The sequence below is a fragment of the Podarcis gaigeae genome, assembly GCF_964106915.1.
Source record: "Podarcis gaigeae genome assembly, chromosome: 17".
Lineage (NCBI taxonomy): Eukaryota > Metazoa > Chordata > Lepidosauria > Squamata > Lacertidae > Podarcis > Podarcis gaigeae.
Genome location: NC_139694.1, coordinates 944,769 through 970,722, shown reverse-complemented (window position 1 = coordinate 970,722; position 25,954 = coordinate 944,769). Strand labels below are relative to the sequence as shown.

Sequence of the window (25,954 nt, the reverse complement as noted above, 5' to 3'; positions counted from 1 at the left end):
GAGAGAGAACCAGAGCATGCACCAGTGGCATGACAGTCTGCGGGCAGGTAGTCTTACTGCTTCAGAGCCCCCGACAGAATGGGCCCAGGAACGCCTCAGGGAGCCTATGGTACCACTCACATAACAAAAACTACCATAGAGATCTCAAAATTTTCAGAAGTAGGCAGTCCATGGCTTGGCTTTTGAAAGAGGAGGTCCGCAGTACTTAGCTAAACCACTGCTCCAGCACAAGGATTAACTCTGGTGTGACAGAATTTCATCCCTCTTCTCTCATGCTGTCCCCAAATCTGCTCTGGGGGTTGGGGGAAAGTCCAAAACTGATTTAGGAGAATGTAGGGGGAGAACAGGGAGAGAAAATTATGTTGTGCAATGAGAAACCCTTGCACTGATGAAACATTCACCTGATTTATTTCTTAAAATATTTATAGACCACACTTCCATAAAAATACAACAAATTACAGTAAAATAAATAAAAACATCAATACTGGTTGGTGAAAAGAAATGCACAATGAAAACGTCTGTCTGAGTAACAGTTTTTAGGAGATGTTGAGCAGAAGAGCTCTCCCCCCTCCTGTGGTTTCCATAAACTGGTATTCAGAAGCATGGCTGCCTCGCCAGAGTGGATGCAGAGAGGGGAGAAAAACTCTCCTCTCTCCACGCCATGCATAATTTTATAAACTTCTCTCATGTCGCCCCCTTGCATCTTCATTAAACCAAAAGGTCCCAAATGCTGCAACTTTTCTTCATAGGGGAATCGCTCTATGCCCTTTTCTTAACTTCTCCAACCCTGCAATAGCCTTTTTCGAAGTGAGGCGTCCAGAATTGTACAGTCTTCTAAATGCGGCTGGTTTTGAATTTATTTCGGGAGGACCATTTCCCTATGTTTAAAAACCTAATAAAAAAAATGTTCACACGAAATGAGCTTTTTTTAAAAAAAAGAAAAAGAAAAAGATACAAAGCCCTGCTCTCTGCTTCTTTCATTTGGGCGTTGCACTCTAGCATTCAAACAGCTATGATGAAATCCTGGATTTCCCCCACCGGTTCCGGCGACGGGCAGCTTTCACTCTGCGGGGAAGTTTTCTTCTTCAATGGCGCGCCACGCGAACCCGGAAGCTCGTTCTCGGGCCGGACGATGCGCCCCTCTATCCTTTTCGTGCCTCTGCGGGGCTAAAGCCCCGTCTGTGAGGCAAAGCCGTCAAGGCTGCGTCGGGCCGGAAAAAACGCCCTGACGTCCCCTGATTTACTTTACGCCCCTGATTTATTTTACGACATTTTACCACCCCGGCGGAGCGAGAGACGCGGCCCAGCGCGCAGGCGCCGCGAGAAGGTCCTCCCAAGCCCGAGAGGCTCGACGGGAAGTGCTCTCGCGTCACTTCCGGGGGCGCCTGCAGGATTAGTCCGCCGGGGAAAGGGCGCATCGGCATTCGGGGGTCGGCCGCTTCCTGAGTCACCGCGCGCGGAGCTGCTCCAGTCATTCCACCGAGGTGAGCCGCCGCCATTGCCGCCTCACCGCCCTTCTCTCCCTCTTGCTCCCTCCCTTGAGACCGGCTTCCCAGGAGCTGGCCCGGTCCTTTCCCGCCCCGGCGCTGAAGGGCGCCTTTCTCTCCGGGGGCCCCTCAGAGAGGGCGAAATGTCGCCTGCACCTCCCCCCCCCCCATATGGGAGCAAACGCTCAGCATCTCCCTCTTCCTCCCCTCTGTTGTGGTTCAGTCGTGTCCTGGCTATTTCCTATGTGCTAGGGCAGAGGGCCAGAGAGAGTCCATACTGTGTGTCTCAGCATCTGACTTCTGCTCTCACTTCTGCTTGAGATGCGCTGCACCACTGCAAGGTTTCACTCTGCAATGAAAGCCCTGCCGCCATTCCAAGAAGGGGGGGGGGGGTCAGTTTCCTATCCAATCACTGACTTCACAGAGAGGGATAATACTTGACCTGGCAAATATTGTTGTTGTTGTCATTTAGTTGTTTAGTCCGACTCTTCGTGACCCCCTGGACCAGAGCACGCCAGGCCCTCCTGTCTTCCACTGCCTCCCTCATGCTGGTAGCTTCGAGAACACTGTCCCACCATCTCATCCTCTGTCGTCCCCTTCTTCTTGTGCCCTCCATCTTTCCCAACATCAGGGTCTTTTCCAGGGAGTCTTCTCTTCTCCTGAGGTGGCCAAAGTCTTGGAGCCTCAGCTTCAGGATCTTTCCTTCCAGTGAGCACTCAGGGCTGATTTCCTTCAGAATGGAGAGGTTTGCTCTTCTTGCAGTCCATGGGACTCTCAAGAGTCTCCTCCAGCACCATAATTCAAAAGCATCAATTCTTTGGTGATCAGCCTTCTTGATGGTCCAGCTCTCACTTCCATACATCACTATTGGGAAAACCAGAGCTTTAACTATACAGGCCTTTGTTGGCAAGGTGATGTCTCTGCTTTTTAAGATGCTGTCCAGTTTTGTCCTCACCTCTAGGCCAGTTCAAAAAAAAACGGGGGGCTTATATGGTGGTGTTTTGGGTGCTTGTTTCTGAAGAGACGGCACCAAACAGCAGGGGAAGTCTTGTAATCAAACGGAAACAAACAAACGGAAACACCCTACAGCCGGTCACTAACCCATCCTCATATTTATTTGTACCCCACCTTTCTCCCTGACGGGACTCAAGGCGGGTTACAGAGAAAAACAGGATGAAAACTCATATCACCGCAGAGGTGGGGCATTTCCCTCCTCTGAAATCCTTGCCTCAGTTATGTCTTGGCTGTTTTAGTTAGAAATCTGTGGTTGAGGAGCTTAGGGTGGTGGTGGTGTTCTTCTTAGGGTGTTGTTGTGATGGTGGTGGTGTAAACAAGACTCACTTTCTGTATTCATTTGCTTGCGTAAAATTGCTCTTTCACGTAACAATGCGGTTGACATTTCGATGTGTTGCGTGAGGCCTGATCATGAATGCATGTGTGGTGGCCGTTGACATTGTAGAAGGAGAGGTGCACAAATGAGAACTGCAGCAAGCTGCTACCCATGTGCAGCCATGAAAGCAAAATACCGTACTGTAAAAGTGAAAGTGCAGAGGTAGATCCCTAATGCAGCTGTGTCTCTGGGTGTGTATTGTAAAGGACATGTACCCTGACCTTCAATATGTTTCCAGGTTTATAACAATTACAGGAAACACATTTTTTAAATAAAAAATGGTGGTGTTGCATTATTTTAAAGTGGAGCAGAGAGATAATCGGCAGAGATAAAACTGATTAGGTTAAAAGCCTGCGGAAATAAAGGGTCTCACTGATGTTGAGAGATGAAGGTGAGTCTCTCAGGGGAAAGTATTCTACAGCTGGGGTGTCTCACACTAAAAAGGACCTTTCTCCAGTAGTCGCTCACCACCCCTCTGATTCTGGTGGCACCTGGAGCACTTCTATTTAATATTTTAACATATAGGCAGATGCACTATTTTATGAAAGGAAGGAAGAAACTGCATAGGGTGCAGTGAACTGCTGTATTCTTTCCACCATCACTTAGGGGGCATGGATAGAGTAATTGAACGAAGGGGAGAACACTGATGCACACTACTTCGTGAACATACAAACTTGTATGTACAGACAGCATATATAGAAACGCCTGCTTAAGGCAACATTATTGTGCAAATATATGTACAATAGCAAAGTGTTATAGTGGTACCTTGGTTCTCGAACTTAATCCGTTCCAGGAGTCAGTTCGGCTCCTGAAACCATTTAAAAACCAAGGCGTGGCCTCTTGATTTGCTGCAGGAGCTTCCTGCACTCAATCAGAAGCCACGTCGGACGTTTGGCTTTCCAAAAACGTTCACAAACCGGAACACTTCCGGGTTTGCGGCGTTTGGGAGCCAATTTGTTTGACAACTAAGCCATTCGGGAATCAAGGTACCACTGTATGTGCAAAAGTGCTCTGAAAAAATGAGCCCTCGGCACTTCAAACCCTTTGTGTTTACATAACCATAGTTGTCCCCCTGCACTTTTAAACAACCACCTTAGCTTAGAAAACCTTTAAGGATGTTTACAAGCTGCTGAGAGGTCCAGGAGACTGAGTAGGATGCTTCTCCATAAATAAGCTCAGGTTGTGGACTCTTCTTACTTGGCCACGTGACCCGGAAAGTTGTCTGTGGACAGATGTCAGCTCCCTCGCCCTGAAAAGCAAGATGAGCGCGGCACCCCATAGTCGCCTTTGCCTGGAATTAACTTTCCAGGGGTCCTTTACATTTTACCTACTTGGAGGTTTTTAAGCAGAGGTCGGATGGCCATCTGTCCTGGATGCTTGAGCTGAGATTCCTGCATTGCAGCAGGTTGGACTAGATGACCCCTGGGTTCCTTCCAACTCTAAGATTCTAATTCAGAATTCAAAAAGCTGGGGAGAAATTTGGCTAGAAGAAAGCTTTCTAATTATCTCTTTTTAAAATCATGCCAAGAAGCTGGCTTTTTCTTATGTTTCAGATTTGGGGCCCATTGTGAACAATGAGGAGTTGTCTGCTCCTAGGTAAAATCATTTTTGTCAAGGTATTGGGAATTGTTGTTGTTGTTGTTTAGCCGTTTAGTCGTGTCCGACTCTTCGTGACCCCCTGGACCAGAGAACGCCAGGCACTCCTGTCTTCTACTGCCTTCCGCAGTTTGGTCAAACTCATGCTGGTAACCTCGAAAACACTATCCAACCATCTTGTCCTCTGTCGCCCCCTTCTCCTTGTGCCCTCCATCTTTCCCAACATCAGGGTCTTCTCCAGGGAGTCTTCTCTTCTCATGAGGTGGCCAAAGTACTGGAGCCTCAGCTTCACAATCTGTCCTTCCAGTGAGCACTCAGGGCTGATTTCCTTCAGAATGGAGAGGTTGGATCTTCTTGCAGTCCATGGGACTCTCAAGAGTCTCCTCCAGCACCACAATTCAAAAGCATCCATTCTTTGGCGATCAGCCTTCTGTATTGGGAATAGCCACAGTCAAATGCTGGATAATGTGACAGTTGCTCATAGTAATATTTTCCTTGGCATGACTGGTGGTTGAGTTGCTTTTGTTCAAGGTCTGGTGGTTAAGAAGGAGTTCACATTTCCAATTAGATTAATTTAGTGATCTGTGGTTTTTTTACGGCTATGCCTCCCTTTGCAGCTTGGGTCTTGGCTTGCTTGCTTGAGTCATATTTCTTTGTAAGTTCCTCTTCCAGTTCACCTGCTGTAAAGGTTTGCTTCTTCCTTCTTTTATTCTGATGTTGTTTATAATTATCATATTATCTTCTTGCGAAGCAAGCCCATAGGGAAATTTGTTTTGCGAAGCGCCTCCAAAACGGAAAACCCTTTCGTCTAGCGGGTTTTTCGTCTTGCGAGGCGTTCGTCTTGCGGGGCACCACTGTATCTGAACAGAGCCATACGTAATTAGAAAACATATTCTGCCTTTTTTGGTACAGTTTCTCTTTATGCAGGTGATCCAAAATTCATTTTAAAGAGACTACACAATAATATGCCGTACGTAATATGTTCATACATTCCCCCTCCCCAATTTAAACACCATTGGTTTCCTATGGTGTAATTGATTGTTCCTATATATGCAAATAGATGCTTGAGTTCTATTTCCTGTTGTCTTAATAAAGTTCAATAGAGAAAAAATTGAGAAGTGGAGAAGTAACGTCAATATTTTCCATCAACTTAATGCTTAATTTGCCTTGGGAAAATTGATTCTCCTTTAGTTGCAAAGCAGTTTGTTGTATGGTAGAATGGAACAACTCAAGCCAAGCAATAGACTTAAGAGAATAATTCATGTATGTTTCACTGTTAGTCACTCACTGTTAATCATTCTTTCTGATCTAACTAGTGTGTCTGGGTTGGGGCGAAGTTTGAACCAAACTAGAAAGATTAGGTTTGGTCTCTTCTGAAACAATTGTCTGTAGTGTTGTGTTGCAGGAGAACGGTTTGGTCCTCTGTCAATGCATATAGCCCCAATTATTCAAACAGTCTAAGATACTGAATGCTGAAGGAGAAGTCTGTTGACTGAAAATTCCAACTTTTTCTATGTGGGAGTTTGAACCAGCTTTTTAATTATAAAGGAGAGGGCAAAATGCAATTGTATCACAATAGTTCACACCACCAAATTTGTACTTGAAGTCATTAAAGGAAGAATGTGGTTCAAAATGTGTATATGATGGGTTGGATTTACCGTATTCTTCGCCCTATAGGACGCACTTTTCCCCCTCCAAAAATGAAGGGGAAATGTGTGTGCATCCTATGGGGTGAATGCAGGCTTTCGCTGAAGCCTGGAGAGCGAGAGGGGTTGGTGCGCACCGTTCCCGCCGGGCTCCCAAGGCTTGCGGACAGCAGCCTGCAGCCCGAAACCTGGGGAGCGCAGCGGAGTGCGCCCTGGGCTTCGGGCAGATATCCGCAAGCCTGGGGAGACCGGCGGGAACTCCCGCGGGCTCCCAAGGCTTGCGGATAGCTTCCCGGATAGCAGCCTGTTCTGGGGGCTGGGGTCAGGGGAAGCTTGGGTAGTACAGTGGAGAATTAGAGCTATCCTCCCCTAAAGACTTGGAAGAATCAGGCTTGCGGATTGGGTCATTCAGTTGTCATTATGTTCCTTAGCTTTAGGCAGTGTTGATATTTTTGGATCAGGATTATTGGCAAAGCACAGTGGTACCTTGGTTCTCAAACACCTTGGTACTCAAACAACTTGGAACCCAAACACTGCAAACCTGGAATAAGTGTTCCGGTTTGCGAACTTTTTTCGGAAGCTGAACGTGCTCCATTTTGAGTGCCATGCTTCCGATTTGAGTGCCACACTTCTGTTTTGAGTGTTTCACTGCGGTCTGTCTCCTTTTGCTATTTATTTTGCATTTTTGTTTTTGCAGCTCTTTTTTGTGACTGTGTGGAACCCACTTCAACTACTGCTTGATTGATTGTGTGACTGCAGTATATCGTTTATTGCTTTCATTTTATGGATCAGTGGTCTCATTAGATAGTAAAATTCATGTTAAATGGCTGTTTGAGGGGTTGTTGTTAATTGTCTGGAGCGGATTAACCAGTTTTGCATTACTTTCTATGGGAAAGCGCCCCTTGGTTTTGGAATGCTTTGGTTTTGGAACAGACTTCCGGAAAGGATTAAGTTTGAGAACCAAGGTGCCACTGTAGTAATGGGAGGGGGCAGCTTCTTTTGTTACATAGCAACCCCTCATGAGCAGTAAGGTTTTGTAATAAAATATGGATGTCCCCATTGATATACAGTGGTGCCTCGCAAGACGAAATTAATCCGTTCCATGAGGCTCTTCGTATAGCGGTTTTTTCGTCTTGCGAAGCAAGCCCATTGACAGCTTAGCGGATTAGCGCTATTAGCGGTTTAGCGGCTTTTAGCGATCAGCTGTTTAGCGGCTTATCAGCTGATAAGCGGCTTAGCGGCTTAGGAAAAGGGGGGGAAAGGGGAAAAAACCCGAAGGAACTCGCAAGACAATTTCTTGCGAAGCAAGCCCATAGGGAAATTTGTTTTGCGAAGCGCCTCCAAAACGGAAAACCCTTTCGTCTAGCAGGTTTTCCGTCTTGCGAGGCATTCGTCTTGCGGGGCACCACTGTAAGCTGAAAGCACATGAAGTCCACCTTGCTGCAACTAAGCAGGTCTGGACCAGTGCCTGGTTGTGTCACCACATTTGTTCATATATGATTGCAATAATGTGTGGAATTAGTGTTTTACAGCTCAAAAAAATATTCTGAGCGAATGTGTGGGCAATGTTTCTGCCATACCTGGACTTAAAGGGACATGGGTGGCGCTGTGGTCTAAACCACTGAGTTTCTTGGACTTGCTGATCAGAAGTTCAGCGGTTGGAATCCCTGCGACAGGGTGAGCTCCCGTTGCTCGGTCCCAGCTCCTGCAACCTAGCAGCTCAAAAGCACACCTGTGCAAGTAGATAAATAGGTACCACTGCGGCAGGAAGGTAAACAGTGTTTCCATGCACTCTAGCTTCCGTCATGGTGTCCCGTTGCACCAGAATCAGTCTAGTTCTTCTAGCCACATGACCTGGAAAGCTGTCTGCGGACAAACGCCGGCTCCCTCGGCCTGAAAGCAAGATGAGCGCCACAACCCTATAGTTGCCTTTGACTGGACTTAAACTGGACCCCTTTATCTAGGGGTCCTTTACCTGGACTGCAATTTCATAGGGTCACCAGATCCCCATTCTTGCCCCACAAGGTAATTGCTGCAGTTAAAGTCAGTGGACTGCACAGTGACTCATTAGTTCTGCAGAAGTGAAGAATGCAATAAAACACAGGCATTTTATTTTCTGACTTGATCATTTTATAAATGGGCTCTTGAGATAGCAAAACCAGTGTCTCTCTTCTTCTTTTGGGTCTTGCCCAAGCACGCAAACAGCTTGTGACTGAGAGTTGATTTTGCTTTCAGCCTCAGCACGACGGAGTGTGTTGAAATTTAAAAAGAGCACATTTTCAATTTAGTTGGGCCTTGAGCAACGTGACTTGCTATTGCAGCAGTCCTTTTGGGGAGGGATGGATGACTCATCTGGTCAGCTGACAATCTTTTCTATGCTGTGTCTTCCTGAAATGCCTTTTTTCCTATCTCTTTGGAGCCAGGAAGGCAAATCATTTGCTTTTTCCTGATTTCTTAGAGCTTGTGTTTGGATTCCTTCATAAGACTGGTGGATATATTTTTTGTTGTTGCTTCCCCTAAGGTATGGACCTTTTAGTATTTTGCCATGCATTGCTTTCTGGGTGATTGCTTCGGACGAGAATCTTGATTGCGACACACATGTGATTTTAATTTCAAACTGATTCAGATTTTGCTACAAAAAAATCAGTCTTTTTTTAAAAGAAAACCTTAGGTCAAAACATATTGGACTCCCCAGTGTGAGCTGAACAAGGTAACTCTCTTGTTTGGCGTTGCACTGTAAAATGGTTATTTAGTTTGGCCAAAATTGATCTTAGGCAATCAACGTGCCATGTTATGGGTGAAAATGTGTTTTAAGTTTAATGTAGCAGAATTTTTTAAGGGATGTAGTATAAATGTGTGTATGGTATTCAACTCTGCAACTCCCATTTGCCGATCTCCAAAACATTGTGTAACCTTTGTAAGTGGATAGCTTCATAAAATAGTGGGAATGTTAAAAACAGCTTTAAGGAAAAGAGGAACCCGCTGAAAGGGTCAAAACCTAAATATGTTACCATAATATACTCCCTTCTTGTTTATGGGCAGAGTGTTTTCTCACAGTGTGCTAATTATTCCGCACCCTCTGTTCTGGAGTAACTCCTGAATTATGCTTTGGAGGGGGAAAAGTTTGGATATACCGTATTTTTCGCTCTATAGAACCAACTTTTTCCCCTCCAAAAATGAAGGGGAAATGTGTGTGTGTCCTATGGAGCGAATGCAGGCAAGACTCCTTACAGGGTCTTCGCTGCGAGATCACATTCACCCGGTGCTATATCAGCTGCACTGGCTCCCAGTGGAGTACAGGATCAGGTTTAAGGTGCTGGTTTTAACCTTTAAAGCCCTATACGGCCTGGGACCCTCGTACCTACGGGACCGCCTCTCCTGGTATGCCCCACAGAGAAACTTACGGTCTTCAAATAAAAACATCTTGAAGGTCCCAGGCCACAGAGAAGTTAGGCTGGCCTCAACGAGAGCCAGGGCTTTTTCGGCTGTGGCTCCGACCTGGTGGAACACTCTGTCACAAGAGACTAGGGCCCTGCGGGACCGATCAGAAGGTTGGCGGTTCGAATCCCCGCAACAGGGTGAGCTGCCAGCTCCCGCCAACCCAGCAGTTCGAAAGCACACCAGTGCAAGTAGATCAATAGGTACCACTCCAGCGGGAAGGTAAATGGCGTTTCCGTGCGCTGCTCTGGTTCACCAGAAAGCGGCTTAGTCATGCTGGCCACATGAACCGGAAGCTGTACGCTGGCTCCCTCGGCCAGTAAAGCCAGATGAATGCTGCAACCCCAGAGTCAGCCACAACTGGACCTTATGGTCAGGGGTCCCTTTACCTTTAACTGAACATGCAAACTAGACTTTTCTCCCCCCCTTCTTCACAGCTAGCTGGACAGTAAAGATGGATTTCTCCAAACTTCCCAAAGTACGTGATGAAGACAGAGAGGATGCCTTTGGCTATGTCTTTGGAGTTTCAGGACCTGGTAAGTGCCCTTGGTATGTCTACTTTAAACGAGCAGCAGTGAAATGGTGCTAGAAAGAAGTATCTTCCATAGTCGTGTCCAGGAGAGGCATGGTCTGAAAGCTCTGGACAGGATGACAGGAGTTATTTGGGAACCTGCATCCTTTCACCTGATAGAGTCCCTTAAACGCCCCCTTTCTCAAGGAAGAGCAAATCTGCATAGATTGATCCCACCCCCTGCTTTTGAGAAACACCAGAGCTTTTGTGACATTAGGAACCACCAGCCATCTCCTTTCTTGCTGACCTTACTGCATGTCTTAACTGCAAATCTCAGGGTTCGAGCCCCAGGCTGGGCAAAAGTTTCCTGCATTGCAGGGGTTGGACTAGACTTTGTGGTTTTTCCAGCTTTCCATCTTTATGATTCTGTGACCTCATGACAGCATTCTCCTCTGCACACACACAAAAATTGCTCTACAAAGTAGCATGCCAGGGAGAAGGCTAGGCTAGAACCCTGCTTCCTGGCATCCACCTTTCTTTAAGGAAGGAACATACATGCAGCATTCTATTTGTATACCGCCTTTCCACAGTTCAAGCCATGCTCAAGGCGGCTTGCAAAACGGAAACGAATTGCATAATTACAAACATGCCGAAAGTACCGTATTTTTCGCCCTATAGGACACAGTTTTTCCCCTCCAAAAATGAAGGGGAAATCTGTGTGTGTCCTATGGGGCGAATACAGGCTTTCGCTGAAGCTTGGAGAGTGAGAGGGGTCGGTGCACGCCAACCCCTCTTGCTCTCCAGGCTTCAGGAAGCTATGCGTAAGCCTGGGGAGCCCATGGGAGTTCCCGCAGGGCTCCCTAGGCTGTGGATAGCAGCCTGCTGCACGGAGCGCGGGGCGTGCTGAAGCAGCGCGCCCTGCGCTCCAGGCAGACATCGGCCAGCCCCACAAGCTCGGGGGACAGCGGGGAGGCGCAGCGCCGCCACCCTGCTGTTCCTCGACCTGGTTTGGAGGCTGGCATTGGGGAGAAGTGCGCTTCTCCCCAGCGCCAGCCCCACAAGCTCGGGGGACAGCGGGGAGGCAGAGTGCCGCCATACCGCTGTTCCCCGACCTGGTTTGGTTTCCCCGACCTGGTTTGGGGGAGGGGGGAAATAAAGGGGGGGAAATCCTTTATTTCCCCCCCCAAAAAAACTAGGTGCATCCTATGGGACGAAAAATACGGTAGTTATAAAGCAAAGCATGAAAAAGTACAGAACCAAATTGAACATTTCCATGTAAATCATCATATCTAAAATAAAGATGCAAAAATTAATATCAATAGCGGCAACAACTGCTGTCCTCACAAAACTCCCTAAATGACACCTCAGCCCACTCGTCTGTTCAGCAGCCCCAGATTTTGTAGCTTTAGTGAGTCATCCCCCACCCTCCCAGGCCAGTTGGAAAAGGCTAGCAAGACAGGGAGCAGGTCTTCCAGGAGTGGCAGCCGACAAGCCCAAACACGTGGTTACCTTACCACTTCAGTAATAGGAGTCTTTCATGCATTACAGCAATATTTTGGGCTCTACTTCCAGTTGCAAACAAAACACTGTATTTGCAGAAATTTAAAAATGCAAAGCTACTGAATTGTCCCTTCCTACCAACAGGAAGGGACGTGGGTGGTGCTGTGGGTTAAACCACAGAGCCTAGGACTTGCCGATCAGAAGGTCGGCAGTTCGAATCCCTGCGACGGGGTGAGCTCCCGTTGCTCGGTCCCTGCTTCTGCCAACCTAACAGTTCAAAGGCAGCTTAGTCATGCTGGCCACATGACCCGGAAGCTGTACGCCGGCTCCCTCGGCCAATAAAGCGAGATGACCACCGCAGAGTTGCCCACGACTGGACCTAATGGTCAGGGGTCCCTTTACCTACCAATGGGATATCACAGTTGAATCTGCATTCATCTTTCTTTTGTTTCCCCTAGTTGTCACTGCCTGCAACATGGCAGGCGCAGCTATGTATGAACTGGTCCGAGTTGGCCACTGTGAACTTGTCGGAGAAATTATCCGGCTGGAGGGGGACATGGCAACTATTCAGGTATATGAGGAAACCTGTATCCTTTTGGCTGGTATGTGATTTCTGCCATTCAAGGGTATGTTGAGCAGCGTAAAAATGAAAACGGGATGATGACTTCAGTGGGAGCCAAGATCCTTGGTTTCAAGTAGTGGGTGCACTTGGTGTAGCAGCCAAAGCTTCTGGGCCAAAGTTATTGCCTAGACACCATTCTTGGTCTGGAATTACTTCCAGATTGCTAGTTTGATCCCTAAGGGCAAGTGGAACCCCATCCATAATGGGAATAATCCTGTCTGCCTGGGGAACTGAGCAATTCATTTTGTGTTTTGTATTTTTTTAAAAACAAAACCCTAGCTCTTTTTTATTATTATTAGTTTTCTTGGTTTACAATTGTATTTTGTATTTGAAATTGTAAAAGATAAATCACAAGTATAAACAAGTAAGCAAAACAAGGATGATATGTAGAAGGTTCAAGAGACTCATATCGCACTAGGTTTATCAGAATTGTACAGTTCATTGTAGTATGGCTTGCGACTCATTTCCTTTTTTCCAGGAGGAGGCAAAAATAGCACCGACCTTTATTCTGCCCACATTCAGAAGCACATTGGCTTGCTAAACTCTCCGGGATGGTTTATGTTAAGTCAAAGACCTCTGGAGTTGAAACAACATTCTTGCTATTCTCTGGAATGCCTGAAAATACAGTTGTACCTTGGATCTCAAACGCCTTGGCTCCTGAACAAATCGGCTCCCAAACGATTGAAATCCGGAAGTGAGTGTTCTGGTTTTCGAACGATTTTTGGAAGCCGAACATCCGCCGTGGCTCCTGCAGCCAATTGGAAGCCACGCCTTGGTTTTCGAACAGTTCCGGACCCTCGGAACACATTATGTTCGAGAACCAAGGTACGACTGTACTTGTTGGCTCACCAAAATGTTTTTCTCCCTCCTAGAATGGGAGCCGTTGGCTGAAACCTGAGTTCCGTGGCAAGATGTTTTTTGTGTCCCCCCATGAAGGGTATTTGGTTAGTGAACCAGTTAATACATTTCTAGTTAGCTTGACACCACCTTTAGGATGCCTTCCTTAACCAATTGTTTAGCTGGTGTTTCTGTAGGAGACCCCGTACTTCGTACTGGCAAGCCCCTCTCGGTGGAGCTTGGCCCCGGAATCATGGGAGCCATTTTTGACGGTATTCAGAGGCCTCTGTCAGACATCAGCACTCAAACCCAGAGCATTTACATCCCCAGAGGAGTCAATGTGACAGCTCTGAGCAGAGATCTCAAATGGGACTTCTCGCCGGTCAAAAACCTGCGGGTAAGTTACGGAGAACATGTTTGCTGTTGATTGTATTTTGGCAGTGCTGTTGACCAAACTGAATTGACCCACTTTGCGGTTGGGTATCCATAATGTTTTTAGTGCATCTCGTACTGTGGACATATAATACCTCTGTATATGAGTATTAGCAGTTTCTTTGACTTGCAGGTTGGCAGTCATATCACAGGCGGTGATATTTATGGCCTAGTGACTGAAAACTCTCTTATCAAACACAAGATCATGTTGCCCCCGCGAAACAGGGGGACGGTGACCTACATTGCTCCACCTGGGAATTACGACGCATCTGTAAGTTTTTCAGCAAATAATAAGTTTTTCTCCGCTGTCTAATGTTTTGTCCTTGCATGATGCCGGGTTTTGTGTGAACTGTTTCAGACATGGTAGTACACTGGAAGAAACACTTTCCATTTCATAAATTTTTGCGCTTGCTCAAACGATTGAGTCTCTGCAGGTCTGTGTTTTAAGTTGGGGGAGGCAGTGGAGCTAGAGAAAAACTCCTCTCATTCTCCCTTTTCTAGCACCTGTGTTCTTGCCTTGGCTAGGCTGGGTTTCCCACAGCCAGGGTGTGTGTGTGTGTGTGTGTGTGTGTGTGTGTGTGTGTGTGTGTGAAAAATGGGCCTAATTAGGGAAGGAGGTGCTGAAGGTACGATAGACTCAATTTCACTGATACACTTAATGTGCAAGAAAAACTCCAGTGCTCTGTTATGAGGCCGTGCACTCTGTTATGCCCTCTGTATAGACAACTGTGGCTCCTCCAGTAGACCTCCATATTCTACAAGCACTGCCTCAGCACTTGTGCAGAGTATGCAATCTCTTGGGCAGGGAAGAGACAGGTTACCCGGCTCGGTAAAATTCCCTCTGTCTCTCCACCACCAGGGAGTCCTACTGACTTCCACAAATTCCTGGAAGCTTAGGGTTGCTTGAGGGATGCCAAAATTGCTGTCATGGAGGCGCAGGACCTACCACCACCAGCAGACCGCTTTGCTTGCTGTCTACTTTGCTGAAGTCAGCAGCATTCCATCGTCCTAGCTGATTTTTTGCCAGCAGAGCTTCCAGTACATCTTGTTTGTTCTTGGTTTCTCCGCCCTCTTGCAGGATGTTGTGTTGGAGCTGGAGTTTGAGGGAGTGAAGGAGAAATTCACTATGGTCCAGGTCTGGCCTGTACGGCAAGTCCGCCCTGTCACAGAAAAGTTGCCCGCCAATCATCCTCTCTTAACGGGTCAGAGAGTCCTTGATGCACTCTTTCCGTAAGTAGCAACCATGATTGCAAAGTCTGTTTTTTGCTGCTGCTTTTAGTAGAAAAGTTCTCCAGTTATGTATAGTAGAACTGTCGCTGACAGCATAACTGGAATAACGGTATGTGCAATGCTTAGAGCACTAAAACCACAATAAAGATTTTAATATTAAAAAGCTGAAGATCTTTCTATTAATGCTGAACCACGTCTTCGGTTGTGTTTTCCGTTTAAATCATTGCATATAGAGGGGAAAGGGTTTGGGCAAGAACGAGCAAACCTATACAGCCCTTGCAAACTGCCAGTTTACATAGAAGCAAGAGCAAAGGTTTCTGTTTTTGCTATAACAGACCCATATTTCTTTGAAACATTTTTATTTCACTCTTTAGCTAAAAGCACCAAAGTGGCTTTCAAAGTTCATTAGGAGTGCTCACAGGGTACAGCTACTCTTCTGACATTTTAAATACTGCTGGAGTAGGGCAGGGTACCTTAAATGGTCAGATTCAACATGTCCTCTTTAAATCTTGGGGCTTGTGCCAGTTTTAAAATATATGTTGCACTTCCCTTCTATCTGTTTGTCCATTGTGTCTTTCCCTCCAATTTAAAATACTAATCCAGTCTATATTCTTCCTTTAGGTGTGTTCAGGGAGGCACGACGGCTATTCCTGGGGCTTTTGGCTGCGGAAAGACTGTGATTTCTCAGTCTCTATCCAAATATTCCAACAGTGATGTTATCATATACGTAGGCTGTGGGGAACGAGGAAATGAAATGTCTGAAGTCCTCAGAGACTTTCCAGAGGTCAGTATTGGGTATGGAAATGTTGTTCAAGGAAAACGTAGACGGTGGTCTTCGTGCCTCAATGCAGTTGTAATCTAAGTAAAGTGTGTGGATTTGGGGAGGGCATTAATGTCCAAGTCGATTTAGCTTGACTTAAATTGAGTAAACAAAGCTATAAGGGGCAATCTTAATATTCCATTTTAGTTTTCTCCATAAACCGCGGAGCACATGTGAATAGGAATATAGGGCAGCCCTGAGTTTGGAAGTGAAATGTTGAAGCAGTCCAGTTAGGACTCTTGCTGTAATTGAATTTCAATGTCTGCTGATGGCCCTTCATACCTACATTTAGACGAATTCATGCCATTAGCCTTATTTAGATGTTCTGCTCTCATGTAAAACATAACACGTGAGCAGGGAGAGCGGGGGCTGAGTATATTAACCTCCATCCTTCTGTTCTCATCCCCACTCACGGATAGCGAAGGTCTGGAGCAGGGTGCTTCATCTACCTGTGGAGGTTTTGTGTGCATGCTTCTGTCTGTCTGCCTGTCTGTCTGTTTTCATCATAGTTAAATATCATCATCTCTGATTTGGACCAATTAATTTGCAACCCTGTTATTTCTCCAAATTTTGTCAAATGTGCCTCTTACTGCCTGCATATTTTCCAGTGGGTTTTCAGTCCTGTTTCTCTTGCCTTTGCAGCTGACAATGGAGGTGGATGGTAAGGTTGAAAGTATTATGAAGAGAACCGCTCTGGTAGCAAACACCTCCAACATGCCTGTGGCTGCCAGGGAGGCTTCCATCTACACCGGTAAGAGTTGAGAATACAAAAGGCTATTTGGGGCTCAAGCTTCTTTCCTGGTTTTTCAGCCCAAGGCAGTGAGACAGTCCTTAGGTTTATCATAAAGGATTTTACTCTGTGCTTAAGACTCGCTATTTGCTGTAGAAGAGATGGGTGCCTGTGGTAAATTACCTCCCGTCCCACTGCCTGGGCAGAGCCTCAGTTGGGAAGGTTTTGGAGCTAGACCAGAGTTTTGGCAGGTACCCTGTCTCCCTCCCACCCCAGTGCCAGTGGCCTCTGTTCCAAATGCTGGCGCTCTAGGCCCCTTCATTAGGATCAGAGATCCCCATTGTGCAGTTCAAGGCATGAGGTCTGACATGGATATTTATTTTACATGCACCTTGTCTCCCCCTCAGTACCTACCTCAGTTACTCGCCCTCCCCTCACCATTCCAGAAGACATGTGCCCATCCCCTGGGAAGAAATCGGGAGGCTGATGTACTCCCATAATCAGCCCCTAAATTACCTCATGTGAGCCGGAGAAATAGTATTGTCGGCCATCTTCCCAGGAGCCCCTAGCGGCCCCCTCTGACCTGCAATTCTTGTTCTTTTGCAGGGATCACCTTGTCTGAGTATTTCCGCGACATGGGCTACAATGTCAGTATGATGGCTGACTCTACATCCCGATGGGCGGAGGCCCTTCGAGAAATTTCGGGACGCCTGGCTGAGATGCCTGCTGGTAGGCCTTCCGCTTCTGGGCGGTTTCTCCAACAAAGGCCCTGATCCTTCCTGTGGTTGGGGAAGCTAACTTTCCATTTGTCTGTGTTGATGTCTGCAGACAGCGGTTATCCAGCCTATCTCGGCGCCCGCTTGGCTTCTTTCTACGAACGGGCCGGCAGAGTGAAGTGTCTGGGGAACCCAGAGAGGGAAGGGAGCGTCAGCATTGTGGGAGCGTAAGTATGGCAAAGCCCCTTGGTCCTTCGTTTGCAAGGTCTGTCTTGTGCAAAGCAGAGCATTCCCTGTCTCCCGAGGAGCGACATAAGGAGGCAGAGTCAGAGGCTGGAAAGAGATATGTCAGGGTCAGAAGTGGCACAAGGGTTTAGTCATAGGAAGCAAGGCAGGGAAGACCAAGCCCAGGACTAGTCAGTGGAGGATGACAAAGCCAGAGGGAGACATTCAGTCTTCAGTTTGTTGATTCTCTGCCATGCTAGGGAAGGTGGAATCCAGAGCAAGCTGCCTTAGTGGAACCAACTATGCAGCACCCATGTCAGAATCTGAACCTGTAGGATTACCAGGCCATTTCTAGAGAATGAGTGGGGATAACCACCCTATCTCTTTGTGTTTTCTTCTTCAAAACTGGATAAAGGTCTTCAATTAGAATCTCATTAGACTGACCCAGGCAGCTTTGATGTGTCTGTGTTACGGCTGCTTTCGCTGAGCCTACTTGATTTTCACTGCAGCTTCAAAAAAGGAGTAAGTCATGGATGGGGAACCTGTGGCCCTCAACAAGTCGTTGGACTACAAGTCCCATCATTCCCAGCCAGCAATGGTCAGGGATGGTGGGAGTTGTTGTCAGATCAGCTGGAGGGCCGCTGGTTCCCTAAACCTGATTTAAATATTAGGAGTGCCTCTCCTTGTATCAACCTCACCCTCTATCAAGATCTGCTGAAGAGGCCCTTGTTGTCCTACCTATTCCTGAAGCACGTTGTGTGGGGACGGGGCCTTTTCTGTGGTGGCACCCCAACTATGGAACAGCCTCCATCTCAAGATTTTGGCTATTTTCTGACACCACACCAACCTTTTTATCCTTCCAGACTTCTATTGGGCATTGCTCTATGAAGAGCTGAAGAGTGTCACTGGGGGTGGATATGATGGCGAGTCATAGACTGCTGTGGATCTGTTGTTTTTACTGAATTACATTTATTGTGTTTGATAATCTTCCTGCCAGGTGACCCGTTCTGTGTTCCTGCTTCTTTAAAATATTTCGCTTTGATTTCATGGTTATGCTTTGAGTTCTTACACGCCACATAGATACATTTTCATTGTGGTCTAGAAAGGAGTAAAATGGTAAACGTGGCTTGAGTGTGTGTGTAACTGCACTGAATTAGTCTTAACCCTTGGTATGGTACCATGGGCTGGGCTTATTCCTACAACATCTGGTTCATGCTAGACTATGATTTACAGCACTGCATCAAGGATGAAATCTGGGTTTGGTATTTTCCCCATCCCCTTGTCTCAGAATGTGTTTCAGAAGAAGTTGTGTGGTGGGTGCAAATCCGAGCACTGAGTTGCCAAGTCACACAACTGCCGTTCTCCATGAAATGTCTATTGCTGCTGTTCATGCCTTTCTTTCTCTCTCTCTCTCTCTCTCTCTCTCTCTCTCTCTCTCTCTCCCCCCCCTCCTTCTTTCCTATCTGTGCTCAGTGTATCTCCTCCGGGTGGCGACTTCTCTGACCCTGTTACTTCTGCTACTCTGGGCATCGTTCAGGTAGGTTGAGGTTCTGGTTCCTTAACCGAACGCAAGCTTCACTTCTCAGTGGTCTTCTGCTGCCTGAGCCCAGTGACTTGATTCATCTAGCCCAGCATTGTCCACTATCAACAGTGGCTCATTGGGGTCTTGGCCAAATGCCTTTCTCTAGTGGTTGGGCAGTACTTATTTCTCTTGGGCTGATGGGCAAGGTTCTCTGGCAAGTACCCCATTAAAGGGGAGTGGGGTCTTCCCTCCACCCCAAGACTGACTAGAGGGCAACAGAAGTTTGGCGTAGCTCATATCCAGGGCACAGGACCCCTGAAAGGAGAGGGAAGCTGATATTTGAGGGATTCTCTTTAACATCCGAATCATGACAGGGCCATGCATTACCTGGGCTGATGGGCTAGATGAGAGCCAATCATCTGAAATTGAATCCTTATGGTGAATGGTTCCTGGGTTCAAGAGTTAGGAAACTTCCTATTTTGGATGGGGTTACACTCCCTCTTGACTGGGACGCGGGTGGCGCTGTGGGTTAAACCACAGAGCCTAGGGCTTGCCGATCAGAAGGTCGGCGGTTCGAATACCCGTGATGGGGTGAGCTCCCGTTGCTCGGTCCCTGCTCCTGCCAACCTAGCAGTTCGAAAGCATGCCAGTGCAAGTAGATAAATAGGTACCACTCCAGCAGGAAGGTAAATGGCGTTTCCGTGCGCTGCTCTGGTTCGCCAGAAGCGGCTTAGTCATGCTGGCCACATGACCCAGAAGCTGTACGCCGGCTCCCTCAGCCAATAAAGCGAGATGAGCGCCACAACCCCAGAGTCGGTCACAACTGGACCTAATGGTCAGGGGTCCCCTTTACCTTTGCACTCCCTCTTATACATAGTTTCAGGATACCCCCAAGGTCAGTTGTAGTCATTAGATGACCTCAGCAGCAAGGAGTCAGCTTCAGTTGGTATCTCAACTGTTGGACGGTGTTAGACACTGAATGAAAAATGGCCTTTTTCACTTGGGGGTTTCTCAACAGTTGATCTCTGGATCATGCGATTATACTGTTTATTGTTTTTAGTTTGTATCAGAAGTCAGTATTTCTTCTTTTAAAAACGATTTTTTAATCAGTGGTGATTTATTAATATTATCTGTAGGTGTGTATTGCTCTGCTGTATGTTTTAGAGACCTTGACCCCTGGTTATTTTAGAGTCTCTGACTTTCTTATTGCAAACTGCTTGGAGAGAGACCCGCATTGTGTAGCATGCCGTCTGTAAGTAGACTAAATGAATAAAAGCCTGGTTGCTTGGCAGGTGTTCTGGGGCTTGGATAAGAAGCTTGCTCAGCGGAAGCACTTCCCATCTGTGAATTGGCTGATCAGCTACAGCAAGTACACGCGCGCCCTAGACGAGTACTATGACAAGCACTTCCCAGAGTTTGTCCCCTTGAGGACTAAAGCAAAGGAGATCTTGCAGGAAGAGGAGGATCTGGCAGAGATTGTCCAGCTGGTGGGGAAGGTGAGTAGAGGAGTGGCAGGGGGAGCGAGGTTTTGGGGAGACATTTTTCCTCCCTATTCTCAGCTGCTATAGGCATGTCTGTGGGATAATGCAATACAGTCCAGCGACGATGCCTGCCTCTTGGCATCAATGGGGTGGGTGAAGGACTTGGGCGAGGATAGCGGCAGGACTAAAACGGTTTAGTTAGCATCTAAAACAGTGGTAGGTGCTGGTATGCAAATTATAAGTGATACGCTCCCTCTCAAAGGGGTTTTTTCTCCCTTATTGGCAAAACAAGGCTTAGAATGAGCAGTTTAGGACTGGCAGAGAGTAAATGAGAAGCGTCTGGACATGTGGAGGTTAACAGAAGTTGTAGTTGGGAAATACAGCGGACAGATGATTCAGTAACAGGTGGACTAGAGAATTTTTAAAATAAAATAAAAATAAATGAACCTGTAACATCAGGAGCAGCAAGGAGCCAAGAAGCTAACGAGTCTCTTTCACTTCTAGGCTTCCTTGGCAGAAACAGACAAAATTACATTGGAAGTTGCCAAGCTCATTAAAGATGACTTCCTGCAACAGAATGGCTACACTCCATATGACAGGTTTGCAGCTATTTTCACAAGAGTTTCTGATGTTTCAGGAGCTGAAATGGGCACCGAAGAAGTAGACAGTGTTACGCTAGACTTTTCCCAGTTAACTTTCATGGGGGAAGAAGAGCGTTAGAATTTTGGTCTCTTCCAGCAGCAGTTTGCTGTTCCATGACTCATCTGCTGCTGAGAATAAAATGTCATCTCCAGAAAGCAGGAGCAAGAACAGCTTTCAGATTTGCTTAGCTGCCCTGGAACTCCTCAACCTGTAGAAATCTGTTGAGCTTATGGTAGTGTTATAAGAAAAACTGCTCCCTTTCCCTTATGGGATATTAAGGAGCCCATAAGGAGTCCTTAAGTGGGTTCCCTATTGGTAGGAAAAAACAGGGGCCACCCAGAGAATATTGAGAAGCGGCTAGTAAGCCTGATCTTTATTAAAGGAACTGTTGCAACAGGGTCCCCACTCACCACACGCAGGAGGGATGAGAACCCTGAACATTGGTGCGCAAGCCCTTATATAGACTTTTTAAATTGCCCACCCTGTAGCTCAAGACCCCCCCCCCCATACATACATCACAGAAGGAGGTGGTCTACAGCAGAAATCCTGTCTTCCAGGATACCTGATAATGGTCACTGATTGCCCTACCTGGGCAGCCTGGCCATTCTTTTGTGATGGTTAGTACTTTAGTTCCTGAGTCCAGGTCACAGGCTCACCCTATTCATTCACAAATGCGTCTTTAAGACAAACAGGACTTGCAAGCCTCCTCTGCTTTTTTCTGTTAGGTTCTGCCCATTTTATAAGACAGTGGGAATACTGTCCAACATGATTGCCTTTTATGATATGGCCCGTCGAGCAGTTGAGACCACTGCCCAGAGTGACAATAAGATCACTTGGGCCATCATCAGAGAGAACATGAATGAGATTCTTTACCGACTCACATCAATGAAATTCAAGGTATGTCCTCTGCGTGAGGGAGAGTTACAGCAAAACAAACCGAGATTCCTTCTCCTGGCTGTGTTAAGCGGTCTCCATTTTTGGGTAGCGTGAGGACATTGTCAGAATGCCCCCTATTTAACTTGGCAAGCATTTGAGGCCCAACTTGGCAGTGTTGTGTTTTTATATTTAAGAGAAAACAAAAAGATGAAGTAGGCAATTTTCATATTCCATTCTTCACTCCCACTGCCAGCAGGTTATTGTGTCATAGAATTCTACTCAATAAATAAGCCAGAGCAGCTTCCAATGTATAGTTAGCAGAGTAAAAACTTAAAACACATTGCGGGATTCCACCAAAATAGACCAGAGGTAATTAATATTTAATCCAGCAGAGCTTTACTACTACTGAAGGCAAATGAGCATAATGACCATTGTGTTATTATGTGGTCGTTTGACATGAGCTATAAAGTAAGATTAAAATTGTCTCCAGTTGAGCCTTACCCCTTTTAAAAATAACAAAGCTTAAGGAAAGGGCTACATTAGTGGTCACAGTGATCCACAGTCTCTTCTCCTCTGACCACAAGCCATATTTCATTTATCAATTTGAGATCAGTGATTAGACTAGTCTTGCCATGGCTGCAGTTGGCTGTTTCTGGGATGAACATGGCTGTTGTCCACGCTGACAGTTTTGCTTTTTTCTAGTCCATCCAGACAGTAGTTTAAAACTGTGTTACCTCAATCCAATGGGAAGAGGAGAGTAGAATGCCTTCCACGTACAGTGGTACCTTGGTTCTCAAACTTAATCCGTTGCGGAAGTCCGTTCCAAAACCAAAGTGTTCCAAAATCAAGGTGCACTTTCCCATAGAAAGTAAAGCAAAACGGGTTAATCCGTTTCAGACAATTAACAACAACCTCTCAAACAGCCATTTAACATGAATTTTACTAACAAGACCATTGATGAAAATGAAAGCAATAAACAATGTACTGCAGACACAGAATCAATCAATCAATCAGCAAGTAGTTGAACTGGGTTCCACAAAGTCACAAAAAAGAGCCACAAAAATGCAAAATAACAAAAACAGACAAACCTCAGCGTAACACCAAAATCGGAAGTGTGCCACTCAAATTGGAAGTGTGCCACTCAAAATGGAGCACGTTCGGCTTCTGAAGAAAGTTCTCAAACCGGAACACTTACAGTATGTTTCGCTCTATAAGACGCACCAGACCACAAGAAGCACCTAGTTTTTGGAGGAGGAAAACAAAAAATTTATTCTGAATCTCAGAAGCCAGAACAGCAAGAGGGATCGCTGTGCAGTGAAAGCAGCAATCCCTCTTGCTGTTCTGGCTTCTGGGATAGCTGCACAGCCTGCATTCGCTCCATAAGACGCACACACATTTCCCCTTACTTTTTAGGAGGGAAAAAGTGAGTCTTATAGAGCAGAAAATACGGTACTTCCAGGTTTGCAGTGTTTGGGTTCCAAGTTGTTTGGGTACCAAGGCACCACTGTATTGATAAATGTACACTCATATATGGGCACTGGGGGTAGAAATTGCCTAGGAAGGAAATACTCCTGGCAATCTCCTTCCTGACAATGGACCACAAAGCTCCAGCAATTTCTGAGTTTTGGTCTGTCCAATTTCAGGACCCGGTGAAAGATGGAGAGGCAAAGATCAAAGCAGACTACGCCCAGCTCTTTGAAGACATGCAGAATGCGTTCCGCAGTTTGGAAGACTAGAGTCGCGACTCTTCTGGAGCCCCAACTGAGTGTGTTCCTCATCTCCGTCTTCTTGCTTTTCCATGGATAGAAGATGCACACTTCACTGAAGATTTCCTTTTATCTTTGAGAACATTCCCATTTAGTTTGATAGCTGTGTGTTTGTGTGTGTAAATCTGAGCTTAAGAGCGTAAAACAGGTTTTGTAAAGGTCCCTTTGAGGTTGAAAGTCTCCTTTACCAGATTTGACCTCTTAGCCGGCAGTTTCCCTTTCTTTGGAAGAGAACCAGGGGAGCTCATGAGTTTTTCTGGGAGAGAGAAAAAACCCACATATGCTGCTGTATATGTATAGATGGCATTGGGGCACTTGAACCCTTTTTCCTGGATTACTGCTATTCAGTTGAGGCAATTCTGATGCATCAGAGATGGGATTTATTTCTTGTACTTTAATGCTGCTGCTGCTACTCTGAAAAAAAATCAAATCTATATTTAAAATCACTTAGCTACAATATTATTTCACTATTTTCCTGTTTCATCCAGTGTGTTGAAAATTTGCAGGCTTGTGGGGCAAAGAGGAGTGCCCAGCAGCAATCTTTCTGCTCATCTTATCTGAGGAAGCACAATTTTCCTTAAATACGGATTACATTTATTACTCACAATCATGGATGCTTCCAGCTAGTAATGGGTTCCACTCTCTTCCTAAATCACCTCCACCCCAAATACAGAAATTAAGTCACATCTCTGTGTGCTGCAGCTTAATATATATTTTCCCCTATATGCAGTGGGTTAAGGCAGAAACTTAATCATTGTTTTCCAGTGGGCTGAGGCAGCTCTCCCCTCCTCTGCCTCCTTGCCTGCGTTATTCTTTACAGTTACCGCAACGATTAAAGCAAAATTGGAAGCGACACATTTTTTACTTTGGATTTTTGTTTTTATTTCAATCACTGGAATAGCGGAGCAGTAGTTCTTTATTTCAATCACTGGAATAGCGGAGCAGTAGTTCTTAACATTATAGGATAGGGATGGGGGTAGAGAGAGGAAAGTCTGGGGGAAAACTGGAAAAATGGGGGGGACCATTTTTTCCTCAAAGCCGTTTTTCGGGGGGGGCAGCTTTGGAGGGGAATGGGGGGGCGAGATCTAGTCGTCAATTTTTCTGGTTTTTTCCCAGGCTTTCCCCTCTCTAGATGGGGGAGCCTTTGGCTGTCTGAATTTTACTGGACTCCAGCTCCCATCAGTCTCAGGTAGCATGGCTGGTGGTTAGGAATGATAGGAGTTGTAGGCAGACAAAAGCTGGAGCCCATAGGTTTCCCCATCCCTGTGGTGGAGTAAGAGAATATAGAGAATTTGTCATTTTACAGAGCTGATGACTTTGGGACATTTGCTCTGCTAGTCTTGTTTTGCAAGACACTTGGGCAATATTGCTCAGTCACCTTCTAGTGTGCAGGGCAGTATTTTCTCACCTTGGAGAAGTTATTTACTTTTCCTGGTGCTCATGTTCTGATTACAGTTTCAATAATGAAGAAGAACCTTAGTTTTCACTGAATAAACATCTAGTGCCATCATGTCACTGCTGCAAAAACACAGGTTCCTAGCAAAAAACGCCTAATGCCCCTTCTGGGTCAGTTTCCTATTCTAAACAGCAGAAAACCCACTTAACAGAGTTGCAGAATGGTTATATATATTGCAGGTGACACTTGTACAAGTTAAATGCTCCCTATCTCTCTCCACCCAAAAATAAAATAACATTGCCTGGAAGTTTCTAGGTTCCTAACCCCCGGGCGTATCTTGTCTTTAAGTTAAATGCCAGTTAAAACCTAACTGCATCTTGACATTACTGTTGGTTCTGTCATTGAGTGTCAATTTCCTCAAGTGTGGCGTATGAATGATTTATGCAAAACCCACTTTTGCTGAAAACCTAATTGACTGTACTGTGCTGTAGCATTTCATGCCTATGAAACCGATAACTACTTTAAGAGGATGCTGTAAAATTTTACGAACTATATCTGAAATAAAGATGTCTATTTATTGTGCTGTACCTGCCTAAAACTGGCCAGTTCAGTTTCATATATATTTTGTCTCCTTGTTTTGTGTCTGTTTTTCAGTGTTAGAAAAATGACTTCCTGTGCTGCTGCGAATTCTTGGTTCACCCAAAAATGGAGGAATGGGATAAGGTGGGGAGGGGGAGGGGAAGCCTGTATAGTAAGTTCGTTATCTGTTGCTAGAAACTGTGTACATTGTTGAAGTAACTGAGAATAAAAAATGGATTTAGAATATACTTGACCTGTCCTTCCTTCATGTAGCAAAAATGTTCACTGGATTTTTTCAGTTCAGCTTCCACTTAGTGATTAGTGGAAGTCAAGAGGCTTTAAAGAAAAGCCTGTTTAGCAAATTTGAGAGCACCTTGGTCCCCATGTTTTTGACATGACCCTTAAGATTGCACAGAAATCCTCTTAATTCTGATGACTCAAGACCTCAAGAATGTGAAGGAAGTGTTTTGAGGGGCTCTCAGCTATGGAATTCCCCTCGTCCCAAATCTCAT

At 46.0% G+C, this 25,954-nt stretch overlaps 1 protein-coding gene across 6 annotated transcripts; it reads left to right on the top strand.

The window, feature by feature from the left end:
* The first annotated feature begins 1,324 nt into the window (after positions 1–1,324).
* On the top strand, positions 1,325–25,690 carry ATP6V1A (ATPase H+ transporting V1 subunit A). Of its 6 annotated transcripts, none has more exons than XR_014559358.1 (16): positions 1,325–1,484; positions 9,995–10,093; positions 12,027–12,155; positions 13,210–13,424; positions 13,593–13,730; positions 14,538–14,689; positions 15,311–15,473; positions 16,152–16,260; positions 16,846–16,968; positions 17,068–17,182; positions 18,654–18,717; positions 19,995–20,198; positions 20,688–20,782; positions 21,551–21,722; positions 23,345–24,375; positions 24,413–25,690. XR_014559358.1 is itself a non-coding variant. In XM_083719040.1 (15 exons), the coding sequence occupies exons 2-15, from the start codon at positions 10,012–10,014 to the stop codon at positions 23,435–23,437; spliced, it is 1,854 nt and encodes a 617-aa protein (XP_083575166.1). In that variant the 5' UTR covers positions 1,325–1,484; positions 9,995–10,011; the 3' UTR covers positions 23,438–25,690. The 6 variants fall into 6 exon arrangements, 3 of the variants coding, with proteins under 3 accessions (XP_083575166.1, XP_083575167.1, XP_083575168.1); XR_014559359.1 differs by having other exon boundaries at positions 1,350–1,484; positions 9,999–10,093; XR_014559360.1 differs by lacking the exon at positions 1,325–1,484 and adding an exon at positions 8,480–8,640 and having other exon boundaries at positions 9,999–10,093.
* The last annotated feature ends 264 nt before the right edge of the window (positions 25,691–25,954 follow it).

What these genes read in the sequence shown, in the direction of transcription:
- ATP6V1A (XM_083719040.1), top strand. Translation starts at nt 10,012, where the DNA reads ATGGATTTCTCCAAACTTCCCAAAGTACGTGATGAAGACAGAGAGGAT. An exon ending in CTGGGAATTACGACGCATCT is followed by an intron (nt 13,731 to 14,537) that starts GTAAGTTTTTCA and finishes GCCCTCTTGCAG; the next exon opens with GATGTTGTGTTGGAGCTGGA. An exon ending in TTGTCCAGCTGGTGGGGAAG is followed by an intron (nt 20,199 to 20,687) that starts GTGAGTAGAGGA and finishes TTTCACTTCTAG; the next exon opens with GCTTCCTTGGCAGAAACAGA.